Raw genomic sequence first — 19,573 nt, forward strand, 5'->3', positions numbered from 1 at the left:
GGATCTATTTTCATTCTTCTGTATGTGACATCCAGTTATGCCAGCACCATTTGTTGAAGATTCTTTCTTTTTTCCATTGTATAATTTTAGCTTCTTTATAAAAAAAATAAGGTGTTCATATGTATGTGGGTTAATATCCGGGTTTTCAATTTGATTCCATTGGTCAGTCTCTCTGTTTTTATGCCAATACCAAGCTGTTTTCATTACCGTAGCTCTGTAATAGAGCTTGATGTCAGGGATGGTGATGCCTCTGGAAGTTCCTTTATTGTACAGGATTATTTTTGCTATCCTGAGTTTTTTGTTTTTCTATATGAAGTTATTGTTCTTTCAAGATCTGTAAAGAATTGTGTCGGGATTTTGATGGGGATTGCATTGAATCTATAGATTGTTTTTGGTAGGATTGCCATTTTTACTGTGTTGACCCTACCTATCCAAGAGCATGGGAGATCTTTCCATTTTCTGGTATCTTCTTCGATTTCTTTCTTCAGAGACTTAAAGTTCTTGTCAAATAGGTCTTTCATTTCTTTGGTTAGTGTTACACCAAGATATTTTATTTATATGTGGCTATTGTGGAAGGTGATGTTTCTCTGATTTCCCTGTCAGCTTCTTTATCACTTTTGTATAGGAGGGCTACTGATTTTTTTTTTTTTTTGAGTTGATATTGTATCCTGCCATATCACTAAAGGTATTTATCAGCTGTAGGAGTTCTCTGGTAGAGTTTTTGGGGTCACTTATATATACTTATATATCATCTGCAAATAATGAAATGACTAAAGTTAATAGTCTTAACTAGAAGTCTTTTAGCCATTTTTGAACAGGCTGTTTTACAACAAAACCCTAGAGACCTATAGTAAGTAAAAAAACGGGTGGTGGTGGCGCACGCCTTTAATCCCAGCACTCAGGAAGCAGAGGCAGGCGGATCTCTCTGAGTTCGAGAGCAGCCTGGTCTACAAGAGCTAGTTTCAGGACAGGCTCAAAAACCACAGAGAAACCCTGTCTCGAAAAACCAAAAAACAACAACAACAAAAAAAACAAAAACAAAAAAAAGTTTCTTCTCTGTAGATCTCTCAACATTGATTTCTCTGTCACCTTAACTTCAATAATGTTGAACAGTGGGAGGAAATTGCCCTCTTAGAGGTGGACCTCAATCAGGAAATCTTGGGTTAGGGACTTGCAGGACAATAGTCGTGATGTTCTTATGTAGAGACATAGGACTTATTTCCAGGCTTGGTGTGTTAATGTCCACTGATAATCCCAGCACTCGGGAGACAGAGCCAGAAGGATCTCTGTAAGTTGACAGCCTGCATGGTCTACAGAGTGAGGTCTAGGCCAACCAAGGCTACATAGTGAGACCCTGTTTCAGAATCGACAACAAAAAGAATATATTTCCCATAGAAATGGTAGTCCAAACAAATGATTGGTTTCAATGTTGAGTTATTTAGATGTGTATTTGGGGACAGGGGTGATCCTTTTGGAACATACATATTGCTTTTATAAAACTTCTCATCAACAGAAATTTAAAATTGTTGTCAATATCACTAAGGAAAAGTCAGTTTTGTTTCTTACCCGTACTGTTGTCCAGAACAGTCAAATTTGTCACCTACAAAATTGTTGCTATTATTGCTCTTTTGCTTGCATAGCCTGTGTGTGGCTAGACGCCTGCATGTTGAAGAGCTGAGCTCCTCTCAGCCACACACTTGAACACCTTCAGTCTAGCATCAGATTGTTTTTAGGTGGACCATGGTTTAACTACAATACTCGTCTTTACTTTTTTTTAATTTATCAGAGTTTTGAGTTGTGTGATGCTTGCATCTCTGATGGGTTATTTTACTTTGGGGGGCTGTTTTGAGACAGGGTTTCTCTGTGTAACCTTAGCTCTCCTGGAACTTACTCCATAGACCAGGCTGGCCTCAAACTCAAAGAGATCCACCTGCCTCCACCTCCCAAGTGTTGGGACTAAAGTCGTGCACCACCATGCCTGGTGGATTCTTCTACTTATAACAAGATAATGAATTTATTTCTACCTTTCATATATCAAAATATGAATTTATGAATAGCAGTTTTAAATTTTAAAAGTTAGTGTTTGAATACTTGGTATATTTCACACACTGGTAGTGCTTGAAGCTGCATGCAAAATCAAAGCTCCTTGCACTTCTTGAAGTCTAGTGCAAGGAGAGCTGAATGCTTTTGTAGATGTACCACGTCGTTCTTTCCAAACATGGGCAAGGAAGCCATGTTACATGCCTGTGGAGGGCAACAGAGAAAGCTCATGTCCAGAGGTGAGAGAATTGGCCTTGACTTGCCAGTTTGGAGGAAGAAAGGGGATAATATGATTGCAGATTTTGAAATTTATGTTGTCGATTAGGATAGGTCTTATGTTACAATAAGGAATATGAGATCCTGTCTCGTTGGAATAAATGAAGACTTTGAGTGGCTTAGAGTAGATAGTCTGTGGTCTGTTTATTGTAGGAAGAACTGGCTGCAGCTTAAACAGTTCAAGTAGGGTAGGAGAGTGTTTCTTTTATTAGAAATTTGCTCAGATTACACTATCACAGTAATGACGATGCTTTCTTTGGACATAAATATACTTTCTCACAAAGTTGTATTTTGGTTCTGAAGTCAAATGAATTAAAACTTTGGTTTTCATTGCTGAAAACTGTGATTATGTGTGAATAAAGTAAGCATTCTAAGATTTAAAAATTTTGAGCTAAACATTACATCTCTTTCCCCTCTCCCATTACTTAAAGGTATTTACCTCCTGAGTGCTTTGTAGTTGGAAAAGAGCCACCCAAGATTTCCAACAAGGTAGATGTGTGGTCGGTTGGAGTCATCTTCTTTCAGTGTCTCTATGGCAGAAAAGTAAGTTGTGCGCCTCAGCTCTTCCCTTAGAAATAAATTCAGGTTTGTTTTGTCTTTTATGAGCAAAATTCCAGTAACTTAGAATCAGTTTAGATCCTTCCAAGGAATGGCACACATTTTGATTGTGTCTTTGTATCAGAAGACAGTTATTTTAACAGTTGATTTGGTTGGTCTCTCCTTCCTTGCCCAAACATATTCTATTGGGAACTCTGCAGTTAAGCACTTTGCAATGTCCTTTGTTCCTTACACTTTCTCTTAACTCCCACTGCCCCTGCAGACATTTGGTCTGGATTCCAATTCCTCCAGTAATTCCTCAGAGAAATGCCATCAAACTTAGTTTTCCCCAAACCTGTTAATAGTAAAATCAGAAATGCAAGTTGCCATGGATAATGTCTAGTTTGCGTCCTGTCCAGTCTCCACCACTACAAGAAGAGGTGGAGGAACTTGTCTAAAAGTGTGCAGTTTATGGAGCCCTTATATTAACTTCATGACCAAAAGCAACTATGCAGGGAAGAAAATTGCAGGTTGGGTTATAGGTAACGGAAGCAAAGGCAGTAACTTGAGACAGGAACGAAGCAAGACCTCACAGATGAGCACTTCTTGCTGGCTTGGTTCAGCCTGCTCAGCTTGCTTTCTGTTCACCCAAGGACCACCTTTCCGGGATGGCCCTCCCACATCAGTTTAGTTACCAAGCAGTAAAATGCCCCATAGACATGTCCATAGGCCAGTTTAGCGAGGCAGCACTCAGTTGAAGTTCCCAGTCAACTCTAGCTAATGTTAAAGTATTAAAAACTGACTAGCATAGAGACCAAACCTGGGTTTCCTGGCTCCCAGTCTATGGCTGTTTCCTCCTAATTACTTGAATGACAGCCTGATTTGCTTCTCCATCACATGGGTTTATCTGCTGGGGGCTGATTGAATGGACGTTTCCAGACTGTTCTTAGCTATAATCTTGTTTCAGTGAGACCACATCCCAAGTTTTAGGTAACTAAGGACAAGATGTTAAGATACAAATCATTTTTGAGGTGATTCTTTGTTTTAAATGTTTTGTTTCAATATTTTATTCTTTTTTTTTTTTAAAGCCATTTGGTCACAATCAATCTCAACAAGACATTCTCCAGGAAAACACAATACTAAAAGCCACAGAAGTCCAGTTCCCCGTAAAACCAGTTGTAAGCAGTGAAGCCAAGGTATTGACCTCATTATACGTTTATCAATGTCTGAGTTGTGGCTCTGGTGTGGTTAGTGCCTCAGTGGCCACAGTGACCAGAATAGCTGCTGCTGCAAAGGGTGCTGACTTGCTCTGGAAGCAGAGACTGCTTGGGCCTTGGGATATGCTGTCTTCATCATTAAGCATTAAATATGCTCCCTCATTCTATGTGCACAGCAACTTGCTTTTCTTTGAAACTGGAAGAGAGAAACCACAAGATCTGGACCCTTCATTACTTTTTTTTTTTTTTTGGTTTTTCGAGACAGGGTTTCTCTGTGGCTTTGGAGCCTGTCCTGGCACTAGCTCTTGTAGACCAGGCTGGTCTCGAACTCAGAGATCCGCCTGCCTCTGCCTCCCGAGTGCTGGGATTAAAGGAGTGCGCCACCATCTCCCAGCATCCTTCATTACTTTTTGGTCTTATTCTGTCTGCCCATTCTAATGCTGAGATACTTAAGTGTATAAAAAGAGGGGCTGAAGAGGTAGCTCAGTAGTTAAGGGCACTGGCTGCTTGCTTTTCCAGAGGACCCAGAATCAATTTCCAGCATCTACACACTTGACCACCACCTGTAACTCCAGTCCCAAGGGATCTGACACCCTCACAAAGACATAAATGCAGGCTAAACATCAATGCACATGAAATAAAAGTAATGTAAAAATCACTTTGTAAGCAGAAATGGAGCTTTCCAACAACGCATCTTAAGAAAGCAATAATCAAGGCTCCATGTAGCACCCAGGGCACAGTGGAAGTTTCAGATTAGAGTGAAAATGTCATTGGACTCCCAAAAGTTCTTAAGGTTTTGAACTACCTATAACGTGTGTTCTGTTTATAGTTTTTAATGTGTCCACCCTTCCAGAGGATCTGGCGGGTTGGGATCTGAAAGGTAGAACGTCATTTGTATTGCCATCTTTCTTTTTGAAGGCCTTTATAAGACGCTGTTTGGCTTACCGAAAAGAAGATCGATTTGATGTGCACCAGCTGGCAAATGATCCCTACCTTCTCCCACACATGAGAAGATCCAATTCTTCAGGAAACCTGCACATGTCTGGGCTGACAGCAACTCCTGCACCTCCTTCTTCAAGTGTAATCACGTACTGACCCTCCTTCAAGATTGGCATGATCTCTGATTGGCTTCCAGATGCATACTTGAATTTGAGTGTTGTGGTTTTTTTACACAGGACATGGGTAAGAGTTTCTGTGAGCTAAAGCTCTCCCTGGAGTCCGTGCGAGGGTGGATCATGGACAGTGACTCGGTCACACTCCTCCCTCTGCCCCGGAGCAGCACGAAACAGGAATACCATGTTACAGCGGAAGAAGAGGGGACACTGTAAATAGCGTTTATAATACCTAAATATATTTGATTGTTACCAGAGAGTTCTTATATGAAGGGTAGTTTTTCATTATTTAAGAACACATGGAAAGTTATGAGACATTTCTAACACGGGAGCTATAGTGCCTGGTACAGCGTCAGCACTCGGCAGCTGATCTGCAGAAACCAAAGCAAGAACTGAGCGACAGTGGCCGTGGTGTTTCATAGTAGAATGTGGGAGTTAGGGTCTTTGGACAGTCGTAGACGTTGTCGTTTGCCTATTCTGACTTTTACCAAGTTGTACCTCAAATCACATGTCCGTTCCCCCACCACTTGTGTTACAAGGGAGCTGTCGTTTCTGGACACTTCACACCTTTGACACAAAGAGCTGCCTATTTTCAGTCAGTTGCAGTCACTAAATGATAGCATTCCCAGGGCTTTCAGTGTTTTAGAACTAACAGGCATTTTTCTTTTGTTTCCAGGCCTCGTTCATTAAAACAGGAGACAGTGTGTAACCAAAAGCAGGCCAGTTCTATGCAGGATAATGATAAATTCCCTTCTGGCTCTATTGTAAATTACTGTACAGATGTCCTATTACAATTACTGAGTTTCAGCAGCTTATTCTTGTACAAATGTTTAAAAATATGGCTTTTCTAATTGGATATTGTATTTTTTTTAAGTCTTCTTGAAGGCGCTTTAATTGCTGCTAAATGATATTGCTTTTTTGCTAAAAAAAATTGAATGACCTCCTTGAAGGCACAACTTGACTGTACATCATGGAGAGATATTATTAAAAGCAGGCATTCATTAACAATCAAGGCATGTAAAATGATCCATGTTGGGCATATTGAGTTCTTTACATCAGTTTTTTAGGTTCTAGGGCTGTGGAGCACATAGATACTAGATTTATAAATCGTTCATGGTTATTCTACATTCTAGAAAGTTCTTAGCATCAAGGTGGGATGATGGTCCCATAGAATGTTTCTTGTGGTTTGTACAGATTTGTTAAAATGTGAACATTTTCTGACTGCCTTGTGTGGTAGAAACCAATATTTTGGGGGATGCTGTATTTCATTCTTGTACGGATTCCTTTTTCTTTATTGTCACAGTCATAATGCTGAGATTTACCGTAAGTTGTCCATGGTGCAGAAAACAGGCTCTCCCTGCCAGACACCCCTTAACATGTACAGTTAAACTGTGGCTCTTACCTGATGTTGCAAGCCATTTTGTTTGTTTGTGTTTTTTTTTTCATTGTACATAGACACTTTGTCTGTTTACGATGCTGCTGGAATTACAGAGAATGTAGCCAAACAGTAATAAACAGTGACAGTTAAAATGTAAAGACTGTGAAGATTACATTCAAAGAGCTTTCTAGATGGAGGTTCCTAACAGATCTTTACTTAAAAAGCAGATGGCTAAATTCCTTAAGCATACTCCAGACAAGTGTGAAGTGTTTCAAGCTGTTAACGTTAGGCCTAATAGCCTTCCTCAGGGCTAATCCTGTGAGCTCCTCAGGTCATCAGGAGAGCTTTCAGGGCAGCACCAACTCCTATTTAGATTAGGATAGAACCCCGAAGGACGTTGATAATTAGGATAGAACCTTGAGGACGTGTTGATGTGGTCACCGCATGCTGGCACTCAGTGATTGCTTACATTCGCTGCCCACACGGAAATTCATGATCTGAGTGAAAAAGCCCAGCTTTGTTTAACATTTTGGAGTGGTGAAGTTGGCCAAGCTGTGCCGATGGGTCACTGATTGCCCTACATTTGTGAATGAATGAGAACAACTGCAAGGGTCAGCTTCTTAGAGGCTGAGGCAGGGGGATGATGAGTTTGGCCAGCCTGGCTCTGGAAAAGGACAAGGACACATCTCACAAACACAGGCCAGGGAGAAAGGAGGAAAAGAAGCCATAAAATGAAATTGCTTCCTTGAGTTGAGCTGAGGTGGGTTATTTCAGAATCAAGAGTGTGTGTATTGGGGTGGGTGGGGGACCGTCAAGCCTGAAGCTGAGTGCTGGGAGGAGAGAATGCACAACAGAACACTCCCTCACAGGTACACACACACACACAGCGAATGTTTATAAAAATTCAAATAAGAGTGTATCAAATGAATCAATTTATCCATGTCTTCTAAAGCTTTTCCAAACGTGGATTTAAATAGCCTACCAGTATTTGGGCCACATGAACCAGTATCACTTTCACAAGAAACTGGTGCTTGTTGCTAAATAATTTCCATGTTGCTCTGGCAGCTTCAGCTCCTGTGTCCTGAGGCATTGATTGTTTTGTCTTCTGGAGTCAGCGCTGACTGGAGGTAAAATGTGCGGTTCTCACCCTTGGAAGCAGCTGTGCAGGTTGGGGTGTGGCTCACTGGTAGAGTGCTATCCTTAGCTCATGTAGGTTCAGTCCCCAACCAAAATAATAACAATAATAATAAGGACATTAGCTTTAATAAACATGTGGATGTTGAGAGGAAGTAAGTACAGAAGCTACCATGCTGACATGTATGTTGGCTAGATACGTGTGCTTGTTTTTCCTTCTGGCTGTGCCCCCTTTCCCTACAAAAGAACTTGAGTTTAAATGTGAACAAATGTTTGTGCAAATACCTCACTACAGGAAGCCAAAATGGTGGGATCTCAACAAGACATCACTGTATTGTCCCGCTTCGATGTTTGTCTTGACTTATTAAATACACTGTTGATTACTATTATGCTACCAGATATGCTTTGGTGGAAATGTACATTTATGTTAATAGTTTAACGATTTAGTTACATTGCTGTTGCACGTGTGTGTGTGTGTGTGTGTGTGTGTGTGTGTGTGTATGTGTGGTGCATGCGTGAGCAAACGTGTCTGTACATATGCGTGTGCATGTACTCAGTATAGCTTTATTCTAAAAGTACCGTATCAGGTCTTTCTAGTTTCACTTTAAGTTTCCATGTTATTTGACCCCCCCCCCAAACACTGAACTTCCGTGTTCTGAATGTCTAACCTAACTCCAGAACTTCATCCATACACTGAACTTCAGTGTTCTGAATGTCTAACCTAACTCCAGAACTGCATCCATACACACTTCAGTGTTCTGAATGTCTAACCTAACTCCAGAACTGCATCCATACACTGAACTTCAATGTTCTGAATGTGTGTACCTTGTCCATTTTGATCTGAATTGGCTTTCCCACCCAAAACATCTCCAATTACCTTACCCCCACCCACATTCATTTATTTATTTAGGGTTTTATAGCCCAGACTGGCCTCAAAATTGATGGTAACCCTCCTCCCTGAGCCTCCAAAAGGCTGGAATTACAGGTATCTGTTAACTTCACCCTGTTAAAAGAATTTTTTTTCATAGGGAAGATTTGAGTGTATATAAACCAAACTCAAAACTTGTTTTCATGGAACCTTACCAAATATTGGTAGAAAGTCTCAAGTGAATAGCAGGGTGTGTGGGTTTGGTCTGAGTGCCCTCAGGCCGTCGGCTCTGGGGTGTGGACCCCCTGCACAGAAGTCCTCTCGGGGCATTGTAACAGTTTGGAAGCAGGGTGCTGACAGCTATTGTCTGGGCTCTCCATCTGAGAACTAGGATCAGAGTCTGTTGTGGTGCTGTGTAGGTCGAATTTAAGTCACTCAGGACTGCGCCCAGAACTTAGTAAATGCCAGCATCAGATGCTTTTCGAAACTTTTTTTTTTATTTATTATGTATACAATATTCTGTCTGTGTGTATGCCTACAGGCCAGAAGAGGGCAAAAGACCCCATTACAGATGGTTATGAGCCACCATGTGGTTACTGGGAATTTAACTCAGGACCTTAACCTCTGAGCCAACTCTCCAGCCCCCTTTTCGAAACTTTTTACACTTTGCCTTATGTGTAAAAAGCAGTCCGCTTTAGTTCTTGTGGCGACTTAAGTTTCTTCAACAAAGAAGTGGGTCCTCCAGCTTCGCTCCAGTTCCAAGGAAGAAATGACTGGGTTCCCAGGAAAAGGAAAGTAAACAAACGGAGGGGAAACCCAGGAACTGAGCTCCAGAAGGACCGTGCTTTGGCCAGTTATGTGCGCTCTTTTCCTCACAGCACTTCTGTCTGTGGGACAGTTGTTTGAAGGAGGGCGGCGGAGTCTGCTCCCCAAAAGAGGAAGCCAATGGGACCGAGAAGCTGGGCTCAGTGATGCATGCCCGCAGCCTCAGTGTAGGGAGGTATGGAGCAGGGGATTGAGTTGAAACCTGGGCTACAAAGACTGCCTGCCTCAGTTAATCAATTAAAGCCTTTGGAATCCCAAAGTGTCACTTTTCAGTGCTGAGAAATCCAAGAGCAAATGTGATTTTTTATTTATTTTTTTATACTCATAAAGAGCAAACCTAAGGTATTGGGATGCCGTCAGAGCACACTGTTGGTGGTAGTGAGACACTCAGAGCTGTCCTGTCACAGCCCCTTTCAGGGACGAGAAGGGCGAGTTACAGACCAGTGAGTGCTCTCCTTGTCTTCTCCTGCCTCCTGCAGTCAGACCAGGCCACCCCTGCCTGAGTAGGACCTGTGTGCTTCCCCATGGAGGAGCACAGAGTAGCTCTGGTCTTCTTCCTGCCAGTGTTCTTTTAGTAGTGACTGGGTCAGGAGCTCCCCCAGAAGGAAGCCTGAAAGTTGGGAGAAGCTGCGCCATTGTGTCCCTCCAAGTCTTACCGCTGATGTGAATGGTGCCTTCCATGGACCTAACATTACAAGCCCAGCATCCTGTCCCTGTGCTGTGTGTGTGTGTGTGTGTGTGTGTTAATTCATCCACTTAGCAGGAGATACCAAGGTCTTCTGTAGGGCAGGGTAGTCATCAGACTTAGATACTAAAGTTGCTGAAAATGAGTGTGGTAAGTGTTGACAGTTTTATTTTAGCTTCTTCAAAAATATGGTTGTTTTGTCTACTAATGACTAAATCTGCAGCTTCTTTTTTTTAAGAAGGTGTTCAAGAGAAGGATAATGCAAGATGGGGTGGGGGTAAGGGTCCATCTCCCGCTTGGAAGTCAACTCTGACTTTGCCTTACATGTTTATTGTGTGACCAGAGTCACTCATCTGTAAACTGTCTAGTAATAGCCCCTGCCTGGCGGGAACCTAGCGCAGGAAACCATGCCCCAGTACATAAGAGAGGCTATAGGACCTCCATGGAAGCCATTGGGAGGCCCTAAGAAGAGATAGCAGACTTAGCAGCAGCCGGCACCTGGTTTTGATGCTGTCTTTGAGCCCATTATCCTGGCATGGCTTTTGTGTGAGGCCTGCCTGTGGCCGGGACACAGCAAGCTCTCATAGGTCCTCGCCTGCTAATGCCGTTCCTTTGTCCTCTGGATCTCAAGACACCATGGCTGCCGACACTGCTGGCTTCTGGACAGGTGTATCAAAGAGCTTGTTAGCTTCTTCCTGACAGTTTTCCCTCTCCAGTAGGAATGTTTTCTTCAGAAGCATGGGTCGTCTACACAGACACATAGTTTCAACTTTGTAAGTCTTTACAAGAAACCATGAGGGGGCTGGAGAGATGGCTCAGTGGTTAAGAGCACTGCCTGCTCTCCCAAAGGTCCTGAGTTCAATTCCTGGCAACCACATGGTGGCTCACAACCATCTGGAATGAGGTCTGGTGCCCTCTTCTGGCCTGCAGACATACACACAGACAGAATATTGTATACATAATAAATAAATATTTTAAAAAAAGAAACCATGAAACACCCCCCCCCCCCCAAGCATTATCAGATCGTGCATATCAAGATGCAGAGTTCCCAGATAGTGGCCAAGTTAGTGTAAGGAGCTTAAACAGCACAGGCGGACTATCTGTGTGTGTCTTGACTCAACAGCATGCTCATCTTCAAATACACTTATCCTTGCCTTGGGCCAGCAATGTACATGTTTCCATTTGTTGGAGAGGTGAAGTCTGGGGGGTGAGGGGAAAGAACTATGCTAAAGTGTAGCTTACTTGGTATTTTGTTGGTTTTCTTTCTTTTTAACTTTACAAAACAGGTCTTAACCTTTTCGTAGTAAAATAAACTGATTTGTAAGGGTGATTTAGACTATCTGGTGGAGTGTGTGAACTGCTCATTTCTGCTAAAATGACCACAGTCAAGTTTCTTGTTCGATGGAGCTCATTGAACCCCCACATCTCTAGAAGCCATACTCGGAGAGGAAATCTGGAAAACACAAAGGCTCACCCTAGGAGCGTTCTTGGTTCTGCATTGGTTGAGGGGATGAGTATGCCTGCATTCCTTTAGTGGGCTGGCACGAGGACACAGTGGCAATGAAGTGTCTTGTTTTCAACATGTAACATGAAACCTCGCAAAGCCTCTTGTCTGTTTCCCAGGCCAGCCATGTTGGCACTAGAACTTTTCCCTTCTGGTTTGGAGGGTTTGGGCGAAACCACGATGGAAACATCGCTCTCCTCTTGCCATTACCACAGGATTAAACGGTAAAGCTGAGCAGGGTCCACGTCTCTTAGAAACACTGTTCTTTGTGTGTGCATCTGCTCCTTCTCTGTAACATACGGGGTACGCTTCAGTAAAAACAGACTGGAGCCCTCAGCATGTGACCTCGTGTATCATAAAGTGTTAGGACCCCCCAACACACACACATACACACAAGTTTGGAGTTTTTGTGGTGTGGGTTTTTTTTTCTTTTTTTTTTTTTTTATTGAGTCAAAATGGTATAATAGGATATGCTAGAGTTACAAGTCCCCTTCCACCCTAGAAAGAAAAGCTCAGTTCTCATTCCATGCAAAAATCTGTGCAGGCTTGGTAAGAGCCCTTGGCAACTCTCCAAGCCAGCTAGCTGTCCTTGGTATGGAGCCTTGGCTGATGGCAGGGCATGTGTGTTTATCACGCGTGAGCACAGTGGGTCATTTGGTGGTTCTGTTCAGTGACTTGCAGTCGCTGAAGAAGAGAAGCGAGGGAGGACACTTGGGTTCTCATGCCTCAGACCAGGAGTATCATTCGTGATGACAGCTGAGTCATAAGGCCCCAAATAACTGCAAAACACTACGGGGTCACCTCCAGTAACTCGACAAACGACCTGTTTCTGTGAGTAGTCTTTGCTTTGGAAAGTCAACTTCAGATACATACGTAGTATCATATATAGGGTCACCACAAAGGCATTACATAGTATTAATATAGGGTCACCACAAATGCATACATACTTCCTGTACATAGGATTGTGACTTCCCAGATTTGGGGAGCACATAAGAACTCAGTGGAAAACTGACCTAGAGGACCCTGAGGTCATCGTTAACAGTAATTGTACACACTAGCAGGGTGCAGTGTGGTAATAATGACACGTATACCTCTTACATCTGGGACCTTAGAGCATCTAAATCTTCGTAAAATACATAATGGGCTCTCATAAGCTTGGCACCCCCTCCCCACGGTGGCCATGAAATCGCTCCTTCTGTCTGTGTTTTAATGTCTAGTTGCCATCTACATGCTAACACATCACTTACCCTCTAGTGATTGCAAAATTGGGTGTCTGGCATGTTTCATAATATTCCATCCACCAAGGCCCAAACTGATCCCCAACTCTAGAACGGTATCCCAACCCATGGCCCATTCCATGTCCAGCACTACTCAGCCACCCTCCCTTCATCTAAGAAGGGGGTGTCGCCCCAGAATCGCGTGTGCTACTTCCCTGGCCGTCGTGAATGACTCTTCTTCCTGAACCCGAGAGAACGTCTATCTGTAAACCTCGGATGGAGTGACTGCTGGCACCATTTGTTCTGTGCCCACCACCTGGGCAGAAACCGCTAAGTGGCTGGGCGCAGGATGCAGCCGCCAGAGGGTGCGGGATACTGCACCAGACTTGGTCCCAGCCACGTTCCTCACCGCCTGGACCCTTTTGGACTGATACTCCAGAGACCCCCGGTATCCTCTCTACCTAGTCAAGCGTTAGTGCTGGAAAGATCCAGGAGCCCGAGCACGCCTTCCACCTTTGCTGGCCACGCCCCGGGCCCTGCGCGACCGACCCGTAGACCCCGCAGTCTCCAACGGGGCGCAGCTTTTCTAAGTTTACAGCGCCATCTGGTGGCACGCAGCGCTCACTGCGGGTCCCCGGAGCCTTTCTGGGACGCCTTGTTGGGGCAGACCTGAAGCTTGAGCCAGCACAGATCTACCTGGATTCAAACTCCCACCCACAGCTCCCCTACCGTGTGAACTAGCTTCGGTCTAGGAAAGCATGCCTGACTCACGTCTCTCTAAACGTGCTCCTTTTTTTTCTCACTGAAATAGAACAATTGTGTATATATATGTATGTATGTATGTATTTAAAATGTGTATTAAATTAGAAAAATAGTTTCTTCCATGCACCACAGTTGGTAACACATCCATAGGATTAAGTCCAAAGTCTTAAATTAACCTGATGACCTCAGTTCTCTCTCTCTCTCTCTCCCCCCCCATCCCTTCCTCCTCCCTCTTCCTCCTCACTCTGTCCCTTCCTTCCCTTCACGTTTTTGTCCTTTCTCCCTCCCTCCCTCCCCCTCCCCTTAAAACCTACATTTAAAAATATAAACTTTCTTATCTCATGCTTTACACTTTTTATCACCCCAGAGAGAGAAACAGCCTCGGCAGAGCCCAAGGTGATGAACAGGTCATTAGACTCCCAGTGACTTTTAGCTCCAATCCTGGTTCAAAGGAGCCTGGCTCTTGCTTTACCTTGGCTGCCTAACCAAGCAGATGGTGTTTGCTGCAACGCACTCCCTCATTTTTTGCCATAGAAGCACACGGGGCTCACCACTGAGCTTAAGCGAAGCCATGTTGTTACATGTGTGTGCCTCCTGGGCCTGACAGTTAATGATACTGTGAGAACAAACCATGCCTAGCCACAGTGCAGACTCCTGATGCCAGGTCTCTGCGCCTGTCTCTAGGGCTACACATGGACTTTCCTAGTTAAACTGATCCCCCAACCTCACAGCATTGCCGATCCAGCCGTGCAGAGCTGTCGGGGAGGATTTGTCGGGAAGGCAGCTACTCAGTGCTTAATCAGACACAGAAGAGGATGTGCCCATGAGATGACAGAGGCTTTGGAGAGCCAAGGCAGGAGACAGCTTCCCTAGACTCTAAGTAACCCATTCTTCTTGGTTCGAAGTAAGCTTCTTGTTTGTGCACAGTAAAAAACAACCCAATTATGTGTTGAAAACTGATGGGAAGGGGCTGTAACTCAGAAGTGGATAGAGCACTCGCCCCATATGTCTAAGATCTGCCCTACATACGAATGCACACACAGTAACACAGCTGCTGCACGTCTGTAATTCCAGCGCTGCCGAGGTGGAGGCAGGAGGATCAGGAATTCACCGTCAGCCTGGGCTACCCGCCACCCTATCTCAACACTAGCAATTATTAGGGTTGTACAGGAAAGTATAAAAGAAGAAATGAGCTGTTCCTATAACCTGCCTCCAGGCATCCTGAGTCAAGGGCTTTCTGAAGATGCTTGCCCCGAGCCCCAGGGAGAGTTTGCGTTTGTGTGTGCATGTATTCTCATGTGAGTACACACAAGAGCCTGGAGCCCACAGGACACCCTGGGCTGCTCCTCAGATGCTCTCTGTCTTGGCTTTTGAAACAGGGTGCCACAAAGCTCTTTTAATCGCCAAGTAGGCGAGGCTGACTGGCTACCAAGAGTCCACCTGTCAACTGCCTTTGCTTCTCTGGTGCTGAGATTACATGCACCTGCTGCCATGTCTGGCCTTGGTCGGGGGCAGGAGTGGGCTGAGACAGGGTCTGACTACATAGCATTGGCTGGCCTGGAACTTGCTATGTAAACCAAACTGGCTTTGAATTCACAGAGATCAGCCTTCCTCTGCCTCCGGAGTTCTGGGATGAAGAGCGTGCTCGACTGTGCCCAGCTATGCCTTGTTTTCTTTATTTTGTCTTAACAAGGGTTCTAGGAGGATCGACCTTGGTTCATCGTGCCTTTAAGGCAGGTGCTCCACTAACTAAAACCACCAGCCCCTATGAGAGGTGCATTCTCCCCACTTGCTTGGCCCTGGCACCCGGGAAAATGTCCCCTCTGCCCTTCCTCCGGCCTGTCACTCCAGAGTCGGAATAATTTGTTGCGATGCTGCTTCCCTGCTTTTCTATTTAACAGCTTGTTTTGATATTCAAGAAGCCTGTGAAGGAACCCTCAGTGAGCACGCTGGAGTATCAGCAGTGCCAATTGCTAGCCAAACTGGGGCCAATACCGCCCCTCCTGTGACCTTTGTCACCTCACTGTGCACAGAATCGTCTGACTCACTCAGCACCTAAGGGGAAGGAATGTCAGTGGTCAGCCTAACTCTTTTTGTTGTTGTTGTTGTTGTTTTGTTTTTCGATACAGGGTTTCTCTGTTTACACCTGGCTGTCTTGCTGGAACTTGTTCTGTGGACCACGTTGGCCTTGAACTCAGAGATTCGCCTGGCTCTGCCTCCCAAGTGCTGGGATTAAGGGCTAGTGCCACCACGTCTAGCCGTCAGTCTAACTCTTATCGCCGTCCCTGCAGATGTGAAAAAAGTTTCAAAAGCTCATGTATGCTTCCGGCAGTTGGCCTGCAGACAGGTGAAAGCCTGCTGGTGCTCAGAAAGCAGCAGACTGCAGAGAAGAGGGGGGAATGTTCCAGGATATTCAATCACACTGTGAATTCCAAGTTTGTGTTTGTGTTAATTAAATAAACCAACCTGGGGTTGGTGCGAGAGAATTGTCTGTATTCTGTCAATCATGTTTTAAATAAATGCTGATTGGCCAGGCAGGAAGTATAGGCAGGTCAATCAGACAGGAAGTAGAGGTGGAGCAATGAGAACAGGAGAATGCTGGGAAGGAGGAAGCCCATTCCTCCGCAGTCCTGTGCAGACCACAAAGGAAGCAGGATGTGATCTGCATCACCAAAAAAGGTACTGAGCCACGTGGCTAACATAGATAAGAATAATGGGTTAATATAAGTTATAAGAGCTAATACAAAGCCTGAGCTGATGGGCCAATCAGTTTCTCATTAATATAGACTTCTGTGTAATTTCTTTGGGGCTTACCAGCTGTGGGAACTGGGCAGGACAGAAACCCCAACAAGCAGGCCCTCATGTTACATTGGGTCAGAAGGTGGAGCCAGCAACTGGTTGAGAGAAAATAATCATAGAGAGTCAGAGGGAGTCTGGAAGATGGATAGAGAGGCACACAGGAAGTAGTGGGAAGGGACTTTGAGGGTGGCAGAGTGAATGAACAGTTTCTGAGATGCTGACAAAGAAGGAAGGTCAGCTAGTTGCTCATCAACCTTTCTGAGCTAGTAGGTTTTCATCCCAGCCTCTGACTCCTGGCTCTTATTGCTAAAGAGAAGGATAGAGATGTAGCCAGAAGTACATCTGGTGGCAGTAGCGGGAGGCAGATCTGGCAGGATGGAGAAGTCATGCTGGGTTGCTGCCAGACACAGAACCAGTAACTGTGGAGCAGCAATTACTGGCTCAAACAGCAGGAAATTCAGGTGTAGCCACTGTGCCGACAGAAAAACAGTAGGGGAAAAAAAAACAACAAAAACAGGGAACAAACGAGACAATACCCTTCCTTAAAAGGTAGCATAAAAGATAGAACCACACTCTGGAAGAAAAAAAAGACTTTGATGAACTGTTAAAATATAGCGCATGTGTGGTGTAAATGCATTTGTTGCCGACGGAACACAAGGCTGGAGAGCAGTGGGGCTGACAGCCTTGGGGCCCAGGCCCTGGATTCTGGGCTGCTCCCCTGTAAGATTTCTTCAATGCCTGAGTCTGTTCTGTCATGGTTGTGCGCAGTTCCTCTTTGCTCCTGGGTCTTTCTCTCGGTCCACACAAGTTTCTGTGAAGTTGCCTCTGAGGTGGGATGGAGTCTCCTCAAGCCCCGTTCCAGCAGTGCCAATAACCAGGCAGGACAGCCTGGGGCATCTTGGTGTCTTGAGAGTTGAGCTGGGCACTCCACGGTTTCTGATTTCACGGGTCATCACCTCTGCTGGGGTAGGTGATGCGGCTTAGCTACCTGTGCGTTCCCCATCCCTGGAAGTAGCCCCTGCTCCATACTCCTGTGACCCCCAGAAACACACATGCTAAGACACCGAGATGAAATTTCCTTCGGTCTGCCGTTGGTGCCCTAACTGACACAAACAAGCGTGGTTTTTTTCTTTTTTTAATATTTATTTATTTATTTATTTATTATCTATACGATATTCTGTCTGTGTGTATGTCTGCAGGCCAGAAGAGGGCACCAGACCTTATTCCAGATGGTTGTGAGCCACCATGTGGTTGCTGGGAATTGAACTCAGGACCTCAGGACCTTTGGAAGAGCAGGCAATGCTCTTAACCACTGAGCCATCTCTCCAGCCCAAACAAGCGTTTGTTTACTGTTTCCTTGGAAAAGTCCCACAGGGTGCTTCCACCGGCACCGAGAGAAACCAGAGTTTGGGAGGGGTGGGTGCTGAAACAGTCAACTGAGGCCCATCTGTGAGGGTACAGTGTCTGCAGGGACGATCCTTTTGATAGGTCATATGAAACGGTGTGCTTTGTTGATGAGGGGCGGTTGCCTGCTCCCTGCAATGGGTGATGGGATGGCTAACCAAGCGTGAGCCATCCGAAACTGGTATCTTCCTCGAGAGATTGCCGGTGTGGCCGTGGTCCTCTCCATCAGCGGTTCTCGATCTTCCCAACACTGCAACCCTTTAATAGCGTTCCACAGGTTGTGGTGACCCCCACAATCAATAAAGTTATTTCGTTGTTCCTTCATAACTGTAATTTTGTTGTGAATCCTAATGTCAAGAGCTGTAAGTGCAGGAGAAGCGGAGAGACTAAGTAATAAAACTCATCCCTCCTCGAGACAAGAGCTGCATAGCCCGAGGAGACTCGATCCCTGCTGGACTGGTTCACCCAGCAATTGGTACTTACTACTCAGGGCTAAGGTCCCTATGACTATCAGGCTTTGGAGGGCAACAAAGGATAGACAGCTGAGGTAATTAAGCCTGAGGGAGGCCTTTGATTCCCAGTTCCCTAGGCCGGATTCAGCAGGGCCCTTGAACTTGGTAAGGGGCTTTAGAAGTCTTACTAAAGCCCCAAGGGGTGGGTGTGTGTGTGTGTGGGGGGGGTGAGCTACAGAAAAACCAAGAGGTTCTGGAAAATCTGTACGATTTAGAGAGACATGAAAATTAGACTTGTAAAATGTTAAATCAAAGGGAGTTGAAGGGACAAAGCAGACAGGGGTGTCTATCTGTCTGAGTTCTCAACGGCAGGTGTGGCATGGCTGATGGGGAACCCGAATAATGCGCTTGGGAGCTTCTGGAAGGCTTGAGCAATGGGAGAAATAAATGGCAAAGCAGTACAGGTGGACGATAAGCTTGAGGCAGTGGTCAGCAGTTATCTCCAGAGTAAGCAGAGTAAGCGATATTTCTCCCGTGTGTAGTAGGGACAGAGATTGTTCAGCCTGAGGTCCTTTTAGCTGTAAGTGTGGTTGATGGCAATGTGGCAAGGGCCATCTGCTGGCTGGGAGTCAAAAACTCAGGAACTGGCTCTAGAGAGAAATATGGCAAACAAGAGTATGGCCCTGAGCTAGGCTGAGTAGTACTCGCTGGACAGCTAGGACCATGGGGGATGGGGAGATGCTCAGTGACCCCAGGGCGGCGACAGCTCCCTAGGAGAGGGAGGCCAAGTGGCTTACGGAAGAAGACTGTGGGCTAACAGGGTAGAGTCTTATCCAAGGCTTTCATACCCAACGCTGCTCTTGACCAAACAACTGATACAAGTGATGCCCTCTTCCCAGCTGCTCGTTAAAAGACCCTTCACCGGAGGCTCTACTGCTTAGTCATTTAAAAGCCTGAAATCTGCTCACTTGCTTTGACTGTCTTTTAACAACTGCTATATCTTTTCTTTAATGAATGTGTGTGGACATGCATGTATAGACCAGAGGTCTATGTCAGATGTCTTTCCACCTTACTGTTTTTTTTTTTTTTAAAAAATATTTATTATGTATACAATATTCTGTCTGTGTATATGCCTGCAGGCCAGCAGAGGGCACCAGATCCCCTTACAGATGGTTGTGAGCCACCATGTGGTTGCTGGGAATTGAACTCAGGACCTTTGGAAGAGCAGGCAATGCTCTTAACCTCTGAGCCATCTCTCCAGCCCCCTCCACCTTACTTTTTGAGACAGGGTCTCTCACTGAATCGGGAGCTTGCCAATTTGGTTCACGAGCTGCCGGGGAACTTCAGGGATGCCCAGTGCCAG

At 45.1% G+C, this 19,573-nt stretch overlaps 1 protein-coding gene across 3 annotated transcripts in view; it reads left to right on the forward strand.

The window, feature by feature from the left end:
* The window catches only part of Tlk1 (tousled like kinase 1), a 106,670-nt gene extending 98,577 nt beyond the window's left edge, over window positions 1-8,093 (forward strand). For all 3 annotated transcript variants that reach the window (XM_050122046.1, XM_050122041.1, XM_050122055.1), the window contains 3 exons: window positions 2,748-2,859; window positions 3,942-4,049; window positions 4,989-8,093. In XM_050122046.1, coding sequence (XP_049978003.1) covers window positions 2,748-2,859; window positions 3,942-4,049; window positions 4,989-5,165 — 397 coding nt within the window. In that variant the 3' untranslated portion in view covers window positions 5,166-8,093. The remainder of the gene's footprint in view (window positions 1-2,747; window positions 2,860-3,941; window positions 4,050-4,988) is intronic.
* Window positions 8,094-19,573: the final 11,480 nt, after the last annotated feature.

This window comes from Alexandromys fortis, unplaced genomic scaffold (assembly GCF_014885135.2).
Source record: "Alexandromys fortis isolate MF-2015 unplaced genomic scaffold, M_Fortis_MF-2015_v1.1 scaffold_8_9099976_23576923, whole genome shotgun sequence".
Taxonomy (NCBI): Eukaryota; Metazoa; Chordata; class Mammalia; order Rodentia; family Cricetidae; genus Alexandromys; species Alexandromys fortis.